General features: G+C 37.3%; 2 protein-coding genes across 3 annotated transcripts in view; one reads left to right on the top strand and one right to left on the bottom strand.

Moving 5' to 3' along the window:
• LOC114649283 (uncharacterized) overlaps nucleotides 1-24,972 on the top strand; it is a 282,139-nt gene that overhangs the window by 172,625 nt on the left and 84,542 nt on the right. The gene's annotated exons all lie outside the window — the stretch shown is intronic.
• Nucleotides 1-24,972, bottom strand: part of gtf3c2 (general transcription factor IIIC, polypeptide 2, beta) — a 158,995-nt gene that overhangs the window by 124,201 nt on the left and 9,822 nt on the right. For both annotated transcript variants that reach the window (XM_028796786.2, XM_051925479.1), the window contains exons 2-3: nucleotides 18,641-19,039; nucleotides 8,555-8,921 (exon numbers count right to left, since the gene is read on the bottom strand). In XM_028796786.2, the coding sequence (XP_028652619.1) occupies nucleotides 8,555-8,921; nucleotides 18,641-18,968 (695 nt within the window). In that variant the 5' untranslated portion in view covers nucleotides 18,969-19,039. The remainder of the gene's footprint in view (nucleotides 1-8,554; nucleotides 8,922-18,640; nucleotides 19,040-24,972) is intronic.

The raw sequence follows: 24,972 nt of genomic DNA, 5'->3' as shown, positions 1-24,972 counted from the left end.
TCCAGCCATTCTTGTTTTATATCTCCTTTACTTATTTTTCAGTTTCCATTGTATGTACTGCAATTAAAACCTTGCAGACATCAGTGTCTGACAATCAGTAAACATTGCTCACTCTCTCCCTCTTCCTGTTTGAGTGTTTTGCTTTATATAAGGGAAGACAAAGCTCTTAATTGACCTCACAAATCACAGATTGTAATGCATATACAGTGATCCCTCGCTATATCGCACTTCACCTTTCGCGGCTTCACTCTATCGCGGATTTCATATGTAAGCATATTTAAATATATATCGCGGATTTTTTGCTGGTTCGCGGATTTCTGAGGACAATGGGTCTTTTAATTTCTGGTACATGCTTCCTCAGTTGGTTTGCCCAGTTGATTTCGTACAAGGGACGCTATTGGCAGATGGCTGAGAAGCTACCCAACGTACTTTTCTCTCTCTCTTGTGCTGACTTTCTCTGATCCTGACGTAGGGGGTGTGAGCAGGGGGGCTGTTCGCACACCTAGACGATACGGACGCTCGTCTAAAAATGCTGAAAGATTATCTTCACGTTGCTATCTTCTGTGCAGCTGCTTCCTATACTTAAAAGCTCGAAGGGCACGTATTGATTTTTGACTTTGGTTTTCTCTGGCTCTCTCTCTCTCTCTCCCTGCTCCTGACGGAGGGGGTGTGAGCTGCCGCCTTCAACAGCTTTGTACCGGCGGTGCTTCGCATACTTAAAAGCCAAACAGCCCTATTGATTTGTTTACTTTCCTCTGTCTTTCTGACAGACTCTGCTCCTGACGCGCACTCCTTTGAAGAGGAAGATATGTTTGCATTCTTTTAATTGTGAGACAGAACTGTCATCTCTGTCTTGTCATGGAGCACAGTTTAAACTTTTGAAAAAGAGACAAATGTTTGTTTGCAGTGTTTGAATAACGTTCCTGTCTCTCTACAACCTCCTGTGTTTCTGCGCAAATCTGTGACCCAAGCATGACAATATAAAAATAACCATATAAACATATGGTTTCTACTTCGCGGATTTTCTTATTTTGCAGGTGGCTCTGGAACGCAACCCCCGCGATGGAGGAGGGATTACTGTATACAGGCATATATGGTGCACATTTTTTATAATTTACATAATTTGTGATGATTTCAAATTATGCATTTGCATATACTAGTATGGCCTTTGACTCTGATCAGAGAGTCACAGAATAAAGCACAGAGGATGACAGTATTTCTGATTCTTTTATTGCTTATTTTCCAAATATAAAAAAATAAGTTATTCAGTCTGATGACTTTCATTTGTATGAGGGGCCTAAAATAAATATTGAAACATAACAGTTAAACTACACCAAATGATTAAGAAAATACAATATTTTTATAGCGCTTTTGACAGCTCACGTTTAAACAGTTTTGAAAAACTTGTTGATAAGTTCTTGAAAGAGAATTACAAAACAAATGTAACATTTAACAGAACATGTAGTAAAATAAGGTGCATTTAGGTGTCTGAAGAGAAGCCATATCCCAAATGCCGTATTCTCTGTTTAAAGATGTGAATGAATTTTTGCTAGAAAGATAATATATGACTGACTACAAAGGCTGCTGTTTTTATTCCTGCTTGTAACATTTCAGTAGCATAGTGCACATGAAATGAATGAATGATAGCTTAGATGCTGCGCAGGTGCCTCACTTGTCATGTGATGTGAATTACTGGCTTGTGTAGTTATTTGATCACTGACTAAGAAAAAGTATATTCTTGGCACATGTTAAGTAGGCAAAATTTTGCTATGCAATACGGTAGTCACTGCAGATCTTAACCTTATCAAACCCCCACTGCTTGCCCGCTCATACGCTATGCAACTTAGCCGGAACCCATTTTGCCAAGAAGGCAGAAAAGCAAATTGCAGGTGCTGCACATGCTAGGATGGCTTTTTCATTTGTAGTAATAAGTTTTACCTTTAAAGGCTGTACTGCCTGAACTGTTATCCTGGGAAAATCAAATAATTTGCAAATAGCAGTGCTAACTCCACCTGTTCTAAACACTTCCTCTTCTGATCCTGGCTGTTTTTTTCACGTGCTACACCACAAGGCTACATGGGCAGAGTCGATGTAGACACACTTATAAAGAGCTGTGGAAATTTGTGGAATTTATTTAACCTTAAGAAGATATGCATAATCAAATCAGACTGCTGAACCATCTCAATACTGGCTTCTGCATATTGATTTTTATTAAATACCAAATAAAAAATTCAATATATTACCCAGCGCTAAGTAGCAATATGACAGACTTTAGTTCTAGTGATAGTGAAACATACAAAGAATATAATTTTGCTCAACCAGTAAATTATGACACAACATGGTGAAACAAGAGTGCTTAGAAACACTCAATGCTGCTGTTCACTACATCTACAGATAATAAGACAGATAAATTTGATCACATACAGAATTTCAGTCAGTTCATAAACGACAGCATGTTAGATGCATTGTGGCACAGCCAAGAAGAAATGCACAGGAACTGATACAACTAAACACATTAAACCAAATTCAGGGTGTACATATGGTCTGATATCTGCTGGTTTTCTTTGTACTTACTGTACAGTGTATGAAGATGCAATTTTAAAGCCTGAAGGTAAAAAGTACAGTTCAACAAAACATTTTCCTTTCGGACAGTAAATCGTGAGTGAAAAAAGCTGTTTATTTCTCAGGTGTTTTTATTTTGTTTTCCACAGCTTAAGGTCACTTCACAAAGGAGAAATCATTTTTGAAACATAAAAACGGTTTCCTGTCTCACAGATAGAGAGGCTCACTAGAGTCTACATACCTGAACAGAATGCTGTTGTTGATGAATCACTTGTGCTTTCAAAAGGTTGTCTGGCAGTGAAGCAATGCAAGCACAGAACTAGTACTGAGTGGGCCACATCTTAGGTGAACAACAAATAAACTTTATTAATGGCATGCCTAGAGTTTGCAAACTGGTGAAAAACTCAATCTGCTGATTGTTTTTTGTATTTTTTTATGTTTATTCTAATTATTTTTATTGAGTATTTTTTACACTCGCAGCTGAAAGTACCCGATACTGTGAAAATAATTTGATGGCAGAATAATTTTTAAAAATATTATTCCCTACTTCCTTTCATTATCCCTCAACACAGATAGCTGAAGGACAACACTCTCTTTGTTATTAATATTTAGCATGTCAAATATATACAAAATATAACATATACACATATTTCTCATAATCTCAGATACTGTTTCTATCATTTTGTGACTCTCCATAATCCACTTTCCTGTTCTCACTCTCTGCTGATGAACTACTTGCTCTTCTTGTGCAATGGCTACTCAAGTCTAAGCGAATTCAAAACCTAATTGTTACATACTAATTTTCAATGGCCTCCCTCAGTACAGCTAGGTGGGGCCCAAACAATGATTTTAACCCAGCAGTCTCCTACCCTCATGTTTTTGTGTTCATGTCTGTCAGAACACAAAATAACCTATTTTCTGATTTTTTCAGGACATTTTATGCCTGCCGGTAGCAAAATTCTGTACATTAACACTCTTTGAGGAGAAAATGACAAGGCCCACTTATGGGAAAAAACACTGAAAGTGGTGATAGTAAGCACGTTCTACTCAAACAAGATATGCTATGTGCTGTAGACATTAAGGGTAAAAACCATACAAACCTTAAAGTTTGCTAAAAGTTCATCCTCATATTAGCCTATTACTTATTTATGGGCAAGGAAAAAGAAATGTTCAACAAAGCAGCAAGAAACGGGCACGTCTACAAGGCTATATGACATACAATAATTCAGAAAATTTGCTGCTTTTCACAACCCCAAAATTAACATACCACATGCTGCACGAATAAATGTTATGGCTGAACTGTAGAAAAGTGAATTGTGTAACAGAGAAATAAGTGTTCCTCTAGCAAAAATGTGTTTGTTTTAGGCTACTTCAGGCATTTGTTGTTTGCATGGTTCCACTTGAACTTGGATTGATAAATTGAATGCAAAAATACAGTTTTGTCAGCAGAGATGATCAAAAAATAAGAATCCCATAAAATTGTCCATATTCAGCATGTGGTTTTGTGTTTTTTTTTATATAAATGGGACATACCATGTGAATTTCCCATCGGGATTAATAAAGTATCTATCTATCTATCTATCTATCTATCTATCTATCTATCTATCTATCTATCTATCTATCTATCTATCTATCTATCTACCAATAGGTTTCTAAGAACATTTTCAACCTCATCAAGTCTATAGTTCTCTCTGTCCATGACAAAATTCAACAGTGTAATCTCTCTATAACCACACAATAATTACAAAAAGTAAAAGTTAAACTAATATAAAGTATATAAAGCTAAAATAGAAATGTCTTAGTGGAAAAAAACCTAAACACACACTAAAATACGAATAAAGACTAACTAAAACTAAACTGAATTTCCAAGCAAGATTAGAAATAGTATAGAAATAAATATTATAACAACAATGACTTCAACCAATAAGGCTTTGCCCAAAAACCCACCTCTAAACTCCAGACTCAATTTGCCGACTACCTTGAGGTGGCTTTTAAATCTTACAGCAAAATCATTTTCAGCCATTCCTCTTCAGTATCAAGTGAAATACTTTGTTTGGTACAGAAAAAAACAGACTGTACCTCCCTCTAGTGGTCACTACTGTCCCTGCTCCATGAGTATTCAGTAACTGTTAAAAGCCATTTTCTCCAGAAGCTGAACAACACACTGTAGTTTCCTTTAGCAGCCTTGAAATATTCTGGCCTCCTGTCAGATTTTCATGGTGTATAACTCTGTTGTATACAGCTTTACTCCAAAAGACAAAACCCTGTTGCTGGCTCTCCGTGCCCCCTTCTCTTACTCTAAATGAAAGGTCCGGAAATCCTAACAACTGATGGATCTCCTGTCCTCTACTCTTATACTGGAAGATCACATATTTCTGTGTCTTGCAATGGTGCTCCTACTCAATATCTTGTGTTGTTCCCTGTGCCATGACAATGTCCCCTTCACTAGAGAAAACCCTCTTACTGGGGACAGATGTTGCTGGAAAGGGCAGAGATTTAAACTTTGGGTCAAATGCAGTGATCACATGAAGAAACTGAGTAAGTGTTGTCTGTTGTTGAAGTCAGATGCAATGGCAGATTTGACATCTTTCACAACTGCTGATTCGGAGTCACTCTGTTTCACGGATGGCAGGATTATGTGTGTTTCAGTGCTATTATCATTGAAACTTTTGGCAGCTTTTAGTACTCGAGTGTTGTCACCGTTTTCAGTGGTTTGAGAGCCTGAACCACGTCCACAGCCATTTTTACATCTTCATCAGACAGAGTAACAATTTTGTTAATGTTCCTCTTTATACTCCTGTTTGTAAGTGCTGAGAAAACAGCAGCCTGCTGAGATAGATAGATAGACAGACAGACAGACAGACAGACAGATAGACAGACAGACAGACAGACAGATACTTTATTAATCCCAATGGGAAATTCACATTCTCCAGCAGCAGCATACTGATACAATAAACAATATTAAATTAAAGATTGAATACGCTCAAGCATATTATGGCTTGCATTCCACCTTGTGGGAACATTCTTAATAAGCATGTATGAAGGAAGCTAGGACATCTGTTTTTCTTTTAACACTTCTGCAGCCCATTCACTTCTGTTATGCCAGGTAAACAGTATGTGCAAAGCATCGAGTATGTGGTTAAAATCCAGCCGCTTCAACTGTATTTACAAAGATCTTGGTGTTATCTGTTGTCACGAGAATGGTGATGTTTAGTCTGTCCATTTTCCACTTCATTACAGCTTCTATAGTATTTCTGACAAGTGGTCGCTTTTATAGAAAGCATGTGTCTGGAGAACAGGGTTTGAAATTTCCAGGTTGTTGGTTACGTTATGCGGTGTGATTGTGATGAAGCTCACTGTTGCACGAAGGTCCACCCATCTGTAGTTAAAGCAATGAATTTTGCATTGCTGAAATTCTCCAGCAGCTTAGCCTTTACTTTGGTGTAAAGTTTAGGCAATACATTTTGACTGAAATGCAGTCAGCTCAGCACTTTGCATCTAAGTCCAGCACACTGAGCAAATGCTTAAGTATTTGTGCAATTTTGTTTGTAATTTCTTTTTTACTTTTCCATTGGCTCCCTCGCATTTTCGCTGTTTTCTTGGCTATGCGCAGCAGAAAAAAGTTTGGAGAGCAATTATACGTTTTTTTTTTTTTTTTTTTTTTTAGAAGAATGACATTTGGATCCCTAGGGAAGTGTGGAAAAGACCTGCTCAAGGAACATCATAAATTTCAAGGTTTAATTGACATTTTTCATAGGGGGACTGAATTGGATACAATACCTGTCTTGTGACTCGTTTACCCTACTGCTATACAAGAAAGCGCTTCCTATGCTTTCACTGCATAATATCATGGTTTAGCTTTTAAAAAAAAAAAAAAACCCCACAAGTTTTGAGTTGAAGTTATGCCCCAAAAGCATAACACGAGTCTTTCTGGCTTTAAGCCCAAGCGTTTAGTCAGTGATGTGGCTTAGTGAGAAAATAAAGGTGTTAGATAAATTTCGTGCCAGAGTAATAAAAAGTTTAGCTCCTCATGAAATGAATGTCGGCTGTGATTGTGATGTTACTGTTAAGGAAATCACAAATCGACCACCCAGCCAGAGGTTAAACATCAACTCACCTGTGTTATGCTCCCCTATACTGAACCCCTTCAGAATCCAGCAGCACATGAAGCATGCATAGCTGACAGATTACTTGAACCCAGTGCATCATTCATGATGTCCAGCACAATCTGCCAGAGTACAGGAGAGTTGATGTGGAAACAGCAGCAACTAAAGTTGTTTTTTTTTCAGAATTTTATGGGTTAATTCCTGATGTTATGAAAAGTACACCTGTTTTCCCCAGGTTCAATGTAATGACTGTGGATGCTTGAAGCGAAGTTTCAAAACAGGTACGTGCCTATTTGCTACACATGTCTGGAATGAGTATGTATTCTAATTCATGGATATATTTTATTCAAAGCGAAACATGAAAACAGGCTTTTTTTTTTTTTTTTTAAACAGCTGTTAACAATACACAGACAAAAGCCTAAGAACAAATCAAAGGTGTAATTTTCCATTTCTAAACAATAGTGAAGTCTCAACTTCTCTTTCACAGATAAAAACATTATGAAAAAATGGAAAAAAGTTCCAAATAAAACTTTTGCAGCAGCCCCTATACTTTTAAATTTAGGTCCCCATGCAGAAGAAGAAAGGGTTACGGTATGGAATCCCTCCTGTTGATTCTTGGGATTTGAGTTCTTCTATTAGCTCATACTAAGACACTTTTCTCTGGCAATTTTTACAAAAATATCTGGTTTTTTACACTGTTTTTTTCCTTAAAATTCCCACAAGAAAGATTAATTTTTGCTATTAAATGGCAAAAAAACATGATGGTGCACTTTTACTTGAAGTAATTACTCATAATAAGACTGTTTTCCATTCACTCCTATACCATTTAAATACAATTTGAACAAGATTTCTCTGCACTTTTTATCAGCTTTATTAACTGACATTACACTGACTTCAAACCCCCAGTCACTGTCTAATGCCATCATAAGACTTTCTTTGCAACTTTAGCACTGAAATTGGGAGAATACTGTCTGGTTGCCTTCATGCTCAATAATATCTTTTTTTTCCATGGAGCAGCAAAATAAATTATCTTTATCCTAAAAATTGAAGAAGTCAAAAAATGTTCTCAGGAATGTTTGCTTGATCAGCCATGTGCTGATAACTATCAGTTCTACCTGCAAGCTTTATTAATAAAGTCTTCTAAATTTATTACACATACTCTACAGTAGTTTGATTTCTAACACTGAAACTTTATCACTTGTCTATGTTCACATTTGTTCTAGACTTCCTAATATGCATTTTTTTTTTACTTTTTCCAGGCTTACTGGCAGCATTGTGTGTTTAGGATTAAATATCACAATATGCACAAGAAATAAAATATAATACATAGGAGGAGATATATTATATGTCAAACGTTAGTGGACACCTAATCATCACACCAATATAAGCTTGTTAGACATCCCATTCCAAAACCAAAGATATTAATATGGAGTTCTGGGAAGGCTTTCCACAAGATTTTGGAGTGGAGTATATGTGGGAATTTGTGCCCATGCAGACAAAAGAGCATTTGTAATCAGGTACTGATGTTGGATGAGAAGACCTGGCTTGTAATCGGCTCAATAATGTTGAGGTCAGAACTATGTCCAAGCCACTCAAGCTCCTTCCACACCAAACTCGTCAAACTTGGTCTTTATGGGCCTGGCTTTGTGCACAGGGGAATAATCCTGCTGGAACAGAAAAGTATAACTATCTAAGCTTATTTTATAGCTTAGACATTTTATAATGATTCCAGGCTTATAGGACAGTGTCACAATTGATTAGTATAGGTTGAAAAAATTAGCAAGGTAAATAAAATTACTAAAATTATTTAAAAGATATACACATTAAAAGTTTATTAGAAAAAATTCACATACTAAATAGCTTATGCAATAAATTATAAAACTTACGCTTTGGCAGCTCTTCTTTTTGGCCGCTCAATAGCAGCCACATCATTTGCAGAATTATGGCCTTCCAAAAGTTTCTTAGCAGGCTCAGGTGTCACAGAGAGGCCTTGTTCAAGCTGCAAGGCCAACAACTCTGCTTTCGACTTTCTCCCTCTCTTCTTATAAACCTTGGCTGGTGGCATTTGGATTTCACCATTTTCTATACTCTGCTCAGGTTTGATTTCTGTTGGCCCAGGGGATTTATGATGTTTTTTAGGTACAGGATTTTTTCTGGATCTGGATTTTCCTGTTGAGGATGGAGTAGTTGGTAATGAAGTTTCACTCAGAGTACAATTTTTTGAAAGCTCAAGTTGATTCTCTTCAAGATGACCTGCAAATTGACAAGAAAGAAAATATATGAATTCTTTTAGAGCTGAAGTAAATAATGCCCAACCACAAAGTATGCAGATATTACCAAATTAATTAAAGTTATCTTGACTTTTCATATAAGCAATACAATTTGCATGTCACATAATACAAAAAAGTATTTTTGGTGTGTACTTTATAATGCAGCACTCTCTAATGCTCACTTACATGTTCTTTCACAGGCATGCGTTGATGAAACAACAGCATAATAATGAAGTGGAGTTCAGCTTAAAACACACACACACACACACACACACACACACACACACACACACACACACACACGAAAGGTGACAACAGTGGTGACATGGAACATTAAACAATTTGGAACTGCCTCACAAACCCAAGGCCACAGCAATTGTAAAAACTTGATGATATGCAAATACTGAGCAACAGTATACAAACAAACAATACAATTCAGACATAGATTTAAAAATAGTTTTTTTATAGTATTTCTCCGATTTTTTTTTTTTTTTTTTTTAAGAAGTACTGTAAACATTCATAGTACTGTAAACATTCATAGTGTAATGATGTGGCTGGAGATGTAGAGGAAGATGGACAGCAACCGAGTACTGTGCTTTCAGAAGGTGCAGACAGGATGGAGATCAGAAGGTGCTGGAATGGAGAAGCCCTGTCTTGGGGTTGGTGAGAGGGAGACGGAGCACACACTAAAAACCAAACAAAGCATATAATGAAGTACTGACAAAACTTTTCAGAACAGCATACTGTGTTGCCAAAAGTGAACTAACATTTGCAAAATTTAAAACCCTTCGCAAACTTCAAGCAGCAAACGGCCTAGATTTTCATTCTACTTATCACAATGATCATGCATGCAGAAAATTTATTGGAGCAATAGCACAAATGTCAATAGTTCTGACTGAAAACGAAATACAAAAAACCAAATTCTTTTCCGTTCTTGTAGATGACAGCACAGATATTGGCATCATAGAACAGGTGTTGTTTCATGTCAGATATGTGAATGATAATTGTGATATATCCACTTACACGATCAAATGTCATCCAGTGCACGGCACAAATGCTTCAGGTGTTTTAGAAGCTATTGATGAGGCATTGGACACTATGGATATCAGTGAAGAGACATGGAAGGAGACAGCAGTGTGTGAACATTTTGATAGAGCTACAGTGATGATGTGAGACTGAAACAGCAGGTACCCCACATCATAACAATCAACTGTGTTGCACACTAGTTAGAACTAGCAGTACTGGGTAGAGTAAAAGGCTGTGAGTAGTTGGTCAAGTCTGAGGATACACTGAAAACCATCTTTAAGAACTGAGTGAAATAAGTGAACTGCTTATTGAGAGAGTGGCTCTTTTCAGTGAAAAGAACATGGTGGCTGCCAAGCAGGCTATGAGGTGTAAAGGCTGTGGGAAAAAAGTTCACTCCCACCATTGTACATATGGAGAATATGGCAGGAGGAGGTGAATATCAAGAAATTTGCTCATTTCCTACATTTCATGTTGGACTACACTACCATCTTATCCAAGTGCAATACTGATTCTCAGTATGACAACTAAAACATCAAGTGAACAAATATGTTAGTGGAGAGCACCACATCACATTTACTCATCCTGAGAACAAAACCAGAAGAATACCAGAAAGCCTTGGAAGCAAAGTTCACAGTGAAAGACGATGGTATCATGTGCTTCTGTGGAACTCGGCTCACAAAAAGCCAACATCCTGCTTGAAGAAGTAAGGGCACAGACAGACACTCTTGGTGCAGAGTTTCAAAAGATTATTGACAACACAGTAGAGTACATGGACAGCAGATTTAAAAATCTGTCTTAAAAGACTCTATCTTGTTTCAAAGTTTTTGACCCTTTCACTCTTCCCCACCCCAGAGAAGAACTGGCAAATTATCGGGATGAAGAGATGGATTATCTTGTCACACAGTCTGAAACACTGAATGAACTCATTCATCTCTCCATAAATAGGGACTCATTTGAAATGGTTTTACACTGACAAGGTAATTAGTTTCGGGATGCATTCTGAAAAAGGTTCAATACACCTGGAACATAACATCCCAACAAGATCCAATAGCACAGAAGTGGAGACTAATGTATGGAACCTGATGAAGCTGTGCCCTCAGTGTCGAGGGTATTCTCTCACCTGTGATTTCAGTTGAGATCTCAAACTCAATTTCACACAGACTGATTCATATTTAAATTCACTATATTGCTCATACAAGTTTCAATTCAGTTAGAACCTAATGCATATTGTCATTTATTGATTTTGTTGATTGGTTTTGTTGCTATTTATGTTTGGAATATACATGTTTTTGATTGATTTTTCAACTATAATTTTCTACATTAAGAAACTGCCTTTTTAATTAAGGCTATTTAAATTTTTTTCGGGCTACCAAAATATGAAGAGTACCTGCCCAAAGGGCTACCAGAGATTTTGAAATTTTGTGAGCCCTGTCAACGGTTGTCAAATGAAAAAAGCTCTGGAGATTTCTATCAAGAAGCAAAAAGCAATACTGCTGCTAGAGTGCTGAGGCACAGTAATTCATGTTTGTAAGAGGTGAGCAAAAGAACCGATTGATCCTACAGAAGAACAGTTTGGGAGAAAGGCATAATATATACTGACAAAATGCAAAAGAAAAATTGGCTTACAGTATCTGTAACCAGAAAGAGAGGCTTACAAACCAAGCGAACAAAGCTGACAAAGCTTATCATGGGAACAACCTATGAGAAAATGTTATTGAAGTAAGGTAAAGACTATGAAGTATTTTACATAGGGTGAAATATGAAGTTCATAAAAGTGTTTTTTCAGGAAAAAGGAGAAGGCAGGGAAGCAGGATCGCCAGACAAGTGTGAGAATAAAGGGAAGAGACATGTAGGTTGATTTACATGGTAAGAAACAGTACACAGACTAGCTTCATTGGGGACTAAAAGCAGGAAAAATGGAGAAAAAGAGGAAGCAAGAGAAGAGGGTCAGAAAGGATGCAGATCCATGTAACATAAAAGAAGCACTGATCAGAGTGCAAGGAACAAGGACATGCTAGGAATATGAAAAGATGATAGGAGAGACTGGAAAAATTTAGGGACCAAATTGTCAGAAAAATCACCAAAAAGGCTGACTCTCCAATTTTACAAGGCAGCAAAATTGCTTGGCATGCTGTAGAGGGCAGGCTAGCATAAAGATGGAAGTACAGATATGCCATTTCATAATAAGGGCAAAAAAATTATTGTAATCAATAGTATAAGAAGACACTACCCCTAAAAACAGCCTTGGTAGTTTTGATTTAAAAGAGTTTGACAGCACATCAAACAAACAGAAAAAAAAGGGTAGCCAAAATCATAGTCAATAAGGAGCCAGACTGAAGGAGGGGAGGTAAACAAACCCTGAGCTAGACAGGATGCAGGGTGAATGCTCAGTGATGGAATTTAAAGTGAGCATAACATATCTTACCTGCACTGTATTCAAGACACATGTTTAAGGGATGGTCTTCTTCCATCTCAAAAGAGGTTAGAAAGCAATAATGAATTTGCCTTGGGACAGTGTTTGCTGGGTGCATGAGAAGTAGCACACAGCTGATAAAAATTTAAATGTGGGACAATATTCATTGTAATAATAGAAAGTTGAGAATGACAAGAGAGTGAGAGCTTGTGCCAAACCTTAAAACGCGCTCCAGCTTCAGAGAAAATGCAGAGGTAAGAGAGGCAATTATATGTAACTGAGAAAGACAGAACAGAGCATTGATTCGGTGATTGCATATTTAGAGTTTTCCTGCATTTACAATTTTTTGAATGCAGTGGACAATAAAAATGTTTATATTAACAAGGGTAAGTCTATTAAGACAACATTCACAATACAGCTAAAAGTGACTCTGTAATGAGTTTTGTCTCATATCTAAGTTTTTTGGCTGTTCAAATTAATTTTAAGAGTGATCTAAATGTAATAAGCTGGTGTACACGTAACGAAGCAGAATGTGTGCCACATGAGCATGATGAACAAAAACAAGTTTATCAGACTGATGCTGGTTGCTGTGTTACTTCACATCATTTTAGAGCAGGATGTCTGCAATTTGTTCACCTTATGATAGCAAGGAAAAGAAACAGAAAACAAAAAATCATAGCTGTTACTCTGAGTGCAATTATCAGTGCTGTGTATAACTGTAGAAGCCAGAGGATGCAAAAGAGGAGCTAGGACTGTTGGGAATTAAATGCTGATGTTTTGGATACAGTGTGTATCCTTTACAAAAAGATAAGATTCCACTAAGTTTTTTTTTCCTTTGCTGATCCTAGTTCTCTATGAAGTTCAGGTCTTTGTCACATGAGTGAAAAAAATAAGAATTGAGCAGCACTCCGGCTGTGCTGAGGAGAAGTCCGGACTCGGCCATGCCAAACCGTATTTACCCCTTTGTTCTTGACCCACCCTCCACTCAAACTCCCTAAATGATGGTAAAAACAAACAAGTTGGGGTCAGATTAAAGGTTCAGTACATAAAAAAAATGCATATACTTAAAAAAGCAAGATATACAATACAGAGAAATCCCCGTATCTCCCAAACGCGATGCAGGTTAAAATATATACAGTGTTAGAGAAAAGAGGAAAAAAAAAACAACACAGCCCAGACCTCCCTTGACCTCCTCCCCTTGTTTTAATCCGAAAACATGTATAATTTACCAAATGACAAACAAACATTCATATATCTATCTCCTAACTTCTCTCTTTCATTCTTTCCTAGGGCACGAAGCGGAAGCAGAAGCAGACAATGGCCGACAGTGAGATGAATCGCATCGTCATAAAAGAACTTAAGGCTCTCAACAACCAGATCCAGAAACTCCTGTCCAGATGGAGGTACCTAAGGGATTTGAAGGCTTGACTGCTGGGAAAACTATCCCCATCATCTGAAATCGACGTAACACATCGGGTTTCAGTAACATCGACTCCACGTTGTGCCACTCACCTCCAAGGCCAAATGAGCTTCACCCCCGCGCCTCGTCGTTGCAGCGACAACACCACCAATGAAGACCTCGGCTTGTTTCAGCTATGCAGGCGGGGGTTTAAGGCTAGAACACCTCCATCGGCACAGAAGAGCATCTCGACCCAGAACTGGTTCGACCCTCTCCGCACCCCCAGTTTGCCTTCAAGCCCGGGTGATGTAATCGTGATAGGTAATTCAATCGTAAGAAATCTAAACATTGCATGCCCTAATCAGAAATCTTTTGTTTCTTGTTTTCCCGGTGCTCATGTCTGAGATGTTATGAGACGTGTGCCGACAGTCTATGAGAAGCACAAGAACAGGGTAGTGGGATCCATTGTGATACACGCCGGGGTAAACGACGTGAGACACCGACAGTCAGAGATTCTCAAGGCTGACTTCACAGCACTAATCAAAGCCACGAAGGAGAGGACCCCTTCTGCAAGAATCTTCATCTCGGGTCCACTACCTCTCGTTAGAAGATCAAACGAATACTAGAGGTGTCTGCTGGGATTAAACAACTGGCTGAAAGGCTTCTGCGAGAATCAAAACATCGGGTTCATAGACAACTGGGACCTCTTCTGGGAGAGGCCACTTTTCTTCAAGTGGGATTGTCTGCATCCAAATAGATTCGGTGCCCGGGTCCTCTCCGAAAACATCGCTAAGGTAATTCGTCTCTCGACTGTCTATTTCTACTCCTAACCCTTTCCATAATGCTTTGCTAGGACAGGATAATTCTTTAACAAAGTCTTCCGCAAAAAGTACACTGCATTACTACTCTAATAACTAATCTCAATGCATGTAAAAAATCTTGGCAGTGCGGCATAAACACGAATAATTTAATTACAATTGCACCTTTAGATGAACAATGTATGAAATCTATAAAAACAGATTATAGATTAAATAAAAAATATGCATGGAGCGGTGCTAATAAAAATAACTTAATTTCTATTTCAAATACTCATAACACACATAAAAATCAGCTCTGCTCCTCCGAAACATTAAATATGGCTTTATTAAATGTTAGAGCATTAACCAACAAGACGTTTTTCATCATTGATCTTATTAGTGATAGGAAAATTGATTTTATTGCACTAAGTGAAACGTGGCTTAGCTCAGATGGTGCGGCTGTTTTAATCGAATCTGCGCCTCTGAATTACAGCTTTACTCATGCGGATCGCCAGGGAAAGAAAGGTGGCGGTTTAGCAAACATGTACTCGAGCTGGTTAATGTGTAAAGATGTCAGTTTTGGTAAATTCAAGTCCTTTGAGTATCTTGCCGTTGTTATTCATGGAGTTTCTCACTTTCTAGTATTATCCGTGTATAGACCTCCTAAATTTAATGCGTCTTTCTTTGAAGAATTCTCAGACTTGGTGTTAATTATAATTACGAACTATGACACACTCCTAATAGTCGGCAACTTTAACTTTCATATCGATAATCAGTGTGACCCAAAAGTAAAAGAATTCATGAACCTCCTGGATTTGAGGTTCAAACCTTTTGATTTGAGACAGCTCGTTAGTCAGCCTACACATAAAGCAGGTCATACGTTAGACTTAGTAATTACAAAAGGACTAAAAGCTGATGTAAAGAAGATAATTGATATTGGTCTATCAGACCATTTTCTTTTACTATTTAATATAGAAATATTGATAGAAAACATTCATGAGAAGCATATTGTTAAAAAAAAATATTCTAAGCAAACAGTCCGTTTATAGTGCTAACTACAATAGCGAGTATAATGTAAATAGTAAGGTGGAAAAATTTAATACTAAGGTGAGAGCTGCTGCTGACATGGTTGCACCTGAAAAGACAGTTAAAAAATCTTCTAGCATTGTTATACCATGGAAGACCCAGAGTGTCTGATTTAAAGAGAACATGCCGGAGAGCTGAGCGTAAATGGAGAAAAACTAAACTAACTATCCACTATGAGATATCGAAGGTTAAAATAACAGAATACAATGACAGTCCGTCTTGAGAGGTGCTACTATTTCTCTAGAATTATAAATAACAATGCTAGTAATCCCAGAGTCTTATTCTCTATGATTGATCGTCTGCTAAATCCAGGTAACTCAAAGGAATGCCTCCAAAATACTTCCAGTGAAACTTTTGAGGCTATTGCTGTATTTTTCAATCAAAAAATTAATGATATTAGAAATAATATAGTACATCTCCCCAATACTGAACCACTTAAACCCCGGTACTCCATTATAAACAAATTAAACTCTTTCACCAGGATAGATTTACCTGATTTACATAAAATAATTTCTCAACTGAGATCCTCCACCTGCGTCCTTGACCCAATACCAACAAGTTTTTTCAAAGAAGTATCGGGCGTGCTAATTGATAGTATTCTTGACATAGTAAACTCGTCATTAGATACGGGGGTCTTCCCAGACTGTCTTAAGACTGCTGTAGTTAAATCTTGTGTCAATGTTTACTTGCTACAACTGTTATTAGCACTACCAGCCCTCCCATATCCCACAGTCCTATATGTGCACCTGTGGATGCATGCGAGATTCCCCTCCTCAATCCTGAACATTGAACTGCATGCACACTGGACAACTGCTTGGACTGACAGACGTTTGTAGAAGTGTTCATTACAATCACAGAACGAATGTGAAGTCTCTATTCATTTATCAGGGCACTATTAAAAATGATTAATCTTGTTTTCTTTTCATCTCCTCTTACAAATGTGTGACAATACAAGTTAAATGTGTGCACCTCATTTGATCAGTAACATTATTTCACTTTTGTGTTATTAAATTCTCTTGCACAAACACAAAGCATTTACAGACAGGACTTCTGCAGGTTTTCTTTTTGACAGGTGTTGATGTGACGCCATAGCATTACCATTGTGAGACATTTTATATGTAGTTTCACTCACATTTCTCTCATGTATAATTGTGCTTTCTGAAGTAATTTGTCTACTTGCATTCATTCATGAGTGTAGTACTGATTTCCTTGGTACTACCAATACTGTAAAAAAGCTGTTTTCAGACCTTTTGTACCGAATTACTACTAAAATATCGGTTATTGTGATATCTCTAAGTGAGGTTACTTTTTTTTTTTTTTTTAAATGCAGAACCATATGCAACCTTAAAGGAAGAGATGCTTTGCATTCATTCTTTCAATATAATGGACATGGCTGCAGTTGCCCATTAAACCAACCATTTATTGTTTTAACTGGATTATCTGTACCTGCAGCTAGTCTACATTGCATCAAGCACTGCAGCAACCTGTTCTGACACAAAGGACTTTTTCTAGAATGACACCTAACACCCCTCTGCCAGCATCTACAGATGCTTTAGAATCTGTATAAAGAACCCTTGGGCTAGAGGGTCATGAAGTATTTCATAAGAAGTAGGAGACATTTTCAAAACAACAGGGAAGTCTTCTTATATAATACACTACCATGGCTGTCTGTTTGTCTGTCCAGGATTTTTTTTCATCTGTAGCTCGCAAACCATTTGACCTATTGACCTGAAATTTGGTACACATATACTACGTGACCTCTACTATTCACTTTCAGGGTGATGATTGACCTCCAAGGTTATTCTTCTTTTTCTTTTATTTTATTGTAGAATCAACTCTTGGCAGCGGCCAGCAGGGTGGCCGTGCAGCGCATACGTACGGGCGCCGTTCTCATTCCCTACCACCTTCGCCATCTCTTCCCCTACCTCTTCATATCTTAAATCATTCTTGAGGCAGATTGAAGACTTAAGTGCCAGCTAAGTAAAAAATTAAAGAAAACGTACTAAGTAATTGCAGCACAAACACTGAAAGATGCCAATAAAAGAAGAGAAGAAGCAGGCCGCTAGGGTGAAGAACAGAAGAGCTGCTCAGCAAGCGCATCAACCTCTGAGCAAACGAATGCTAAACGTATAGAAAAAGAGTATGAAAACTATGAATGTTCAACTCAAGTGTATTCACTGCACGTTACCGTGCAGTGCGCTGTTACTGGTATAAAACAATTAACAATACAAATTATATGGTTTTAGGGAGTTCACCAATAGGAAGAGTCACCATCCATCTGAAGCCAAATGTTACACAGTTCTGAATATTTTTCATTCTTCTTTCATTATGCATACACCTATTCAAAAACTATCAGCATCCCTTCTCAGCTACAATGACACACCAAATTCCTGTCATTGGGGTACTGTTTCTAACAGTCTTGCAGATGCAACTGTGTCTTCAACACCCTTCTGTGTGACCACAGGAACCTTGCATCATAGTACTTGATATGCATTTGGGATTATGTTATATAATTCAACTGGTGCCCATATTTATTATTTCCAAGTCATTGCCTTAGGGTTATTCAAAGCTCTTTAAGGGCAGCTCTGGATATGGCCAACACTTGGCACTTAACTAAGAAGTAAAACCTATGATTAAACCACACCAAAGGAATAGTCTTCATCTTGTGGCACAGGGGTTTCAGCTGCTCCTTAAGAAAGACATCATCAAACCAACTGAGGCCTCCTCCTTGAGTCTTAAATTCTGGTCATCACACATGTCCTTATCACGACAATGTGGATTTCCTTATGGGTACTCTAGTTTTAATATAGAGGGTAAACTAGTGTTCTGCCCAAGCCTGGCTCCTGTCTTTTGCTTGACATTACTGGGATAGTCTCTATACATTCTCATAAAACTGACTTGGTTTAAGTAGAAATTGAGGCCTCTGCATTTCTTTTTAAGTTATAATTAAAATTAACATAACAAAAAGTTTCTGAACTTACAGTTACTTTTGCATTCATTGGTCTTGTGACAAGGAGTGGTGCCTTCTGAAAGTTCAACAAGGACGGTATTAGTATTAGCTTCCTCATGTTGACCACATTCACCACCTGCCAAATTCTCTGGTCTGAATTCCTCAAGCCCATTCTTTATTTGATCTGAAGGTTTAAGCACACTGCCTTGTTCAATTTCTGAAGAACATTTACTCTGTGCTACCTTTGAAGAATTGGACAAATCAGACTTTTGCTTAACAGTTTTTCCAAAGTCAAGATTTGAAGGTAATCCCATTGCTTCTTCTTCAAGTTCTTGCTTCTTCTCATCATTAGCTGCCATCAAAATCCCTGATAGCTTTATTGAAAAGAGAACATCCCACTCAAATTTGCATAATTTATCCTTAATTACACCTGAAAGGAAAAAAAAAGTTATTTAAAAACAGTGAACCATATGTGCAAGTACTGTATTTTTAATGTGATATTTCTGCAGTTGCTGCTAGGGAGTTAATGTGTTTTGGAATGCACTCAACTTACCAAGTCCTTCACTGCAAAATGAAGAAGAAGCACACTAAAATGCAGATTTGTGTGATCAAACACTACCTGCACATTGTGCCTTGTAAAATGCATTAACATTCTACTTACCATGAAAGCAGTGAATGTGTTTTGATTGGTGCCTCCATGTTGTTCCTTTCTACTAGTTTTAAGGCTGCTAATATGTTCTGAAATAAACTAGTTATACACTGCAGAGGACCTCACAGATCAAGACCCTTCTTGCTCGGTTGGATAGTCTGGCTTGATGGCCAATTCTAGGAAGAATTCCTGTGGCTGCAAACTTTTTCCATTTCACAATAATTGAGACAACTATGCTCCTGGTAACACTCAGAGATGTAGAAATGGTTTTATACCCTTGCCATGATCTATACATCACCACAATTTTGAATTGTGAATTTCCCCTTGGGATTAATAAAGTATCTATCTATCTATCTATCTATCTATCTATCTATCTATCTATCTATCTATCTATCTATCTATCTATCTATCTATCTATCTATCAATTTTATTGCAGAGGTCTACAGAGAGTTCCTTGGACTTCATGGTTTGCTTTCTATCCTGACATGCAATGTGAACTGTGGGACCTTGCATACTGTAACTGGCTTTACCTCCCTGAAACCCTGCCATCGAACACTCAGAAAACAGAAAGAATGTATTTTTAAGGCAATTTCACACACTTGGTCTCACACAGCAAACTTTCATGGGGACCAGAATGTAACACTAAAATCTCAGTGGTCATATCATAGACTTGTTTTATTGGGAAGAAAATTATTTACCAGAAAAAATTCAGAATGGAGAGTCACAACAGATACACATATGCACTGCTGCAAGTGTAATAATTATGTTGTTTGTTTACCAAAAACAGGACTGTTAGCAGAACTGTTATCGTTAATTTGCAAGTTACAGAAAGGATAAATTTCATTTAGGCAACAATACAGAACATGGCAAGCTCTGCTGTGGGCATACAGTGAAGCACTTCAATTTCATTTATACAGCAAACATATCAGGCAAGTTTAATTTCTCAATACAGCCATCTATAATATGAATGTAACCTTTATTTATCTCAAATAACAAATTTACTACATTAAGGCCTTTAAATATTTGTTAATGATGTTAATTTTAGAATGTTTTATTAACATTTACTATGTATCACAGTTATTATGCCTCCAGTGTTCACATCATAAGCAAAGAATGAGCACATCTCTCTTCTGGTGTAATATTGTGGGGGTTGATCACAGATCACAAAGAGCATTACTATTTGTTCCTTGCCACCTGTGTATGTGGTTTGATTCACCTGAATACAGGTGCACTTTTTTAGTGATGCATGAATCAATCAGCCTTAGATATGAAATTGGCAGATTTTTGCTTGTTGCTGTGAAATTGTCAATCAAATTGTAACTGGCCAATCAGGCTGCCGGTTTTGTGACACAGACCATATACAGTGAAACCTCGGTTCACGAACGTCTCGGTACACGTACAAATCGGTTTACGACCAAAACGTTTGCCGACCACACACTTGGTATACGAACAAGCCAGTTTCCCTTTCGGTTTGTATATGTTCAGTTTCTCCCTGTGCATTTCCTGTGCAGCGAGCAAGAGAGAGAGAGCGAGAGAGCGCACACACACAGGCAGCTGGACGCATAAGGTAGGAAGGCAGTTAAAGAATGCACTGGGCTTGATTTTGTTTTCACTTCTGTTTACAGCGATCGGTTCGTAGCGTGCATTGTTGCAATGTTACTTTTCTTGGTGGTTTATTAAATTACGGATTTTTTCAAATGTTCATTTTTTTCCTTGTGCTTAAAACTCATTAAAAAAAAAAAGTGTTTTTAGCCAGCAGTTGGTAGTGCTATAGCGCAAACTATTGCAGTGTTAGTTTTCTCTGTTGTTCAAGGCTTTCTCAGTGTTATTCAATGTTCTTACATTTAGTTAACTATTACGCTGTGCATTCTATGGTTTAATTAACTACACTTGAGCTTAAAAACTTAAAAAAAATATATATTTACATACAGTTCGTATGGTCTGGAATGGATTAATTGTATTTACATACAATCCTATGGGGGAAATTGCTTCGGTTCATGACCAAATTGGTTTACGACCAGAGTTTTGGAATGAATTATGGTCGTGAACCGAGGTTCCACTGTATTAAGCTTGAGGGCAAGTGCAGTACTAGTTTTCCATAAAAAATGGAAACTGCTGAAGAAAATAATTGCTGCTGTGAAGAATTTTAAAGTGTCCAAAATTGACAAGATTGTTATCTGTAAAGAATGTAATGAAAAAATGAGTCAAGATGAATTTAAAGAAAACATGTTTAGAACAACTAATTTGATTAGAAACTTGCAGGTGAGTACATCACACAGCCGAGCACACGACTTTCGACAATATATTGAAAGCATTAAAAATACCTACGGAACCAAATCCCCATCTCAGACACCTATAACAACACGTTTTAAAAAGAAGCAAAATATGATCAAGAGAGGAAAACAAAAATCAAAGTGTATTACTAATAAAACAATGGAGTTCATTATTATAGATAGCCAAGCATTTTCAATAAAGAATTTCTGGGATTCCATGATTTAATTCATCATTTGGATGCCCAATATACTCTGCAAGCAGACATTTCTTTTTGGACATAGCATTACCTAAGTTGTATACTTCCATCATCTCATATACAAGCCCCACTGAATGGTAATACAATGTCTTTTTAAGTTTAAGAAGGAACATCTGGAGCTCTGATGCAAGCCCATTTTCATTTTTGAGCTTGACTACTCCGATTTTCATTTAAAGGAAATTTTTTCTACATGCACAAGTAACTTTCTGGCTCACTCAGTGCTTGAAGTGGGTTGGTACTCAATCCGTAGTATTACATCCCCACCAAGTACTGTCAGTTAATGTTTGTAAACCTTCATCTCTCATAATGTATGCAATAATACTTTCCCGTATTTGGAAGAAACTAAAAAATGTGTCCTTTTGATGAGTTTTTGCACTTCCCAAAATAACAACCTCCCCATCCTAACCCCATAACCCACTCTCTTAATAGTTTCTGTACATAACTATACTTTTGGACATTCAATTGCAGGAAACATCCACACAATAACTCTCACTAGGCCAGTATGAAGTGGTCTGTCCTTAACCTACAGTAAACATCAGTTATGTTAAAAATTAAAAGTAATGTTTAAGATGTGACTACTATGGGAAAACTTGTGCAGAAAGTGTCCAGAATTTGGTTTAAATCCATCTCTCAGGAGACATAGGGCAGCTTGCACTCAAGAAAATAAATAAATACTGTAGAAATAAAATAAATAAATAAAGATAAGATATGTGCTGTGGCCAACTTGTTTATCAGAGGTTTTGTGCAGTGATGATGTTATGGATGTGTTTTGAAAGATCGGAACAGCAAGGTGAAAAGTCAATGAGAGAATTTTTATCCTGTTATCCATGTCTTTGCTGATGGATCTTTGTAACTGTTGTAGAAATTTAGAAGTAGGGGTGGGCGGTATGACCAAAATTCTATATCACGGTATTTTTCTAAATTATCCCGGTTTCACGGTATTCGACGGTATTTTTTTCCCCATGCATGAGTGGATGTTAACCACATTTTCCACTGCAATTACTGGCTAAGAATAACCTATTCCACTGTCAAGAGTATTGTACATTGTACAAAAAAAAATTTTAATGTGCACACAAGTATTAATACAAGTTTGCATTGCCCCATAAAGTGATAGTTTTCAAGGGGGTGGCACTAATGGAGAAGGTATCACATTGCATGACATATGCAGTCAAAATATAGAACCTTTTTATTGAACAAATTTTGCAAAAACCTAAACTATAATTTTGACAACATATTTTCAACCATACAAAGAGGCATTTAGACTTAGTAAAATATCCAGAAGTGCTTGTCAAAAGTTGTATTGCACTGAATATGTCTTAGAAAAGGAATAAATAGTAAATATTTTTTGTAAACCAACTACACTTTCTGTTAATGTTAACAATCTCTGTCCACTGACACGTTAAAGTGACTTTTTAAACAACTTTATCATCATTAAACTGCATAATATTTAAACTAATAAATAATAACAATAAAATAAATAATAGCATTATTACTGATAGTTGCACTATTACTTCAAGACTTCAAGCTCAGGTGCATTACACAGTATTCACCAAAACTCACCAAATTAAAATAAAATAAAACAAGTGCAACTTGGTGATGACATCTTTACCAACTGAAACATCATTTAGGCAAACTGCATTAATATGGACCTTGCTTAAAGCTAAGCTATATGCATAAATAATAAACCTGCAACTTGCATTTATAATGCTATTTGTGGTATAGCCCTACGGAATCGTATTAGGGCCACGGTGAAGAAAAAAAAAACGAAACACAGGGAAGAAAAAAAACAAACTATATGTCGAGAATAAAGTCAACATTTCCACTTTATTCTCGCCGTTTATGTCGAGATTAAAGTCGACATTTCCACTTTATTCTCGCCGTTTATGTCGAGATTAAAGTCGACATTTCCACTTTACTCTCGCTGTTTATGTTGAGATTAAAGTCGACATTTCCACTTTATTCTCATAGTTTACTTCATAATTAAAGTAGAATGTCGTAAACTAAACTTCATCCTAAAATCAATGTTTAATTTACTAGATTTTGTCAAACCCCGTCATAAGCTAATGCAGTACATTAAATGCTTTGTGTTAAGTGTTCCCCGACCCAGTTGTTAATCACTATGCTTCTTAAACTGACTTCCTCCGCACTAAGAGGAGACAGCAATCACCGCACAGAATCCATTCACTTCATGATATTCCTGCTTTCTGAAAATTTAGAATGCTAAGATAAATACTTGATATCATTTTCATGATGAAATGCATTAAAGCAGGTATTACACATGCACGGTAGTGAGGCGGTAGTGCTGCTCCCTCGCAGTAAGGGGTCCCCAGGTGTATGTTCAGTGTAGAGAACTTTATGGCAGGTGTGACGAGGCTCCAAAAAACTGGATGTATGAATGGCTATCGCACAGGTTTAACTTAAATATTGTGTAAATGTTGGGTTTGTGATCTGGTGGTCGGAGACACGAACACAGAATTCAATGCATGTTCTTCTGAGTGGGCTATCTTTATTGCATACATGTTGTCTCTATCTGATGTACCAAAACCCCAGTTCCTGTCCTTCCTTTTTCTTTCACCACATAACCAATCACCACACGATAAACGTCTTTGTGAAATTAAAACTAGTTATAAACTTAGCCCACGGAGTGTTCAGAACTTTAAAAATACCTTCATTATACATGTTTAATTATGCCATCCATTCAGAGTTGCGCCCATCTCTGAACGAGTCACCAGCACATCGCAGGATGAATAGAAGCAAAACATACACTAGCAGGGTCAATATAGCATAACAAAACCCCACATCCTACATGAAGGATTTTTGAAAGGAAACTGAAGCACGCTGAGTAAACCCACCAGAAAAACATGCAAAAGCAAAGCAGGGTATACCCAAGACACCTTTGCTGCAAGGCAGCAGAGCAACCTCCACGCCGCTGTGCCCCCATATGATTAATGCATGCTTTAATGCATTTCACCATGAAAATTATATCAAGTATTTATCTTAGCATTCTAAATGTTCAGAGAGCAGGAAGATCATGAAGTGAATGTATTCTGTGCAGCGATCGCAGCCGGCGCCTCCTCTTAGTGCAAGAAGAAGTCAGTTTAAGAATCTCGGAGAACACTTAACACAAAGCATTTAATGTACTATATAACTTATGACGGGGTTTGAGAAAATCTAGTAAATTAAA

This window comes from Erpetoichthys calabaricus, chromosome 3 (assembly GCF_900747795.2).
Source record: "Erpetoichthys calabaricus chromosome 3, fErpCal1.3, whole genome shotgun sequence".
Lineage (NCBI taxonomy): Eukaryota > Metazoa > Chordata > Cladistia > Polypteriformes > Polypteridae > Erpetoichthys > Erpetoichthys calabaricus.
Note: the sequence above shows the minus strand (reverse complement) of the source record. Positions and strands in the feature narration are given on the sequence as shown.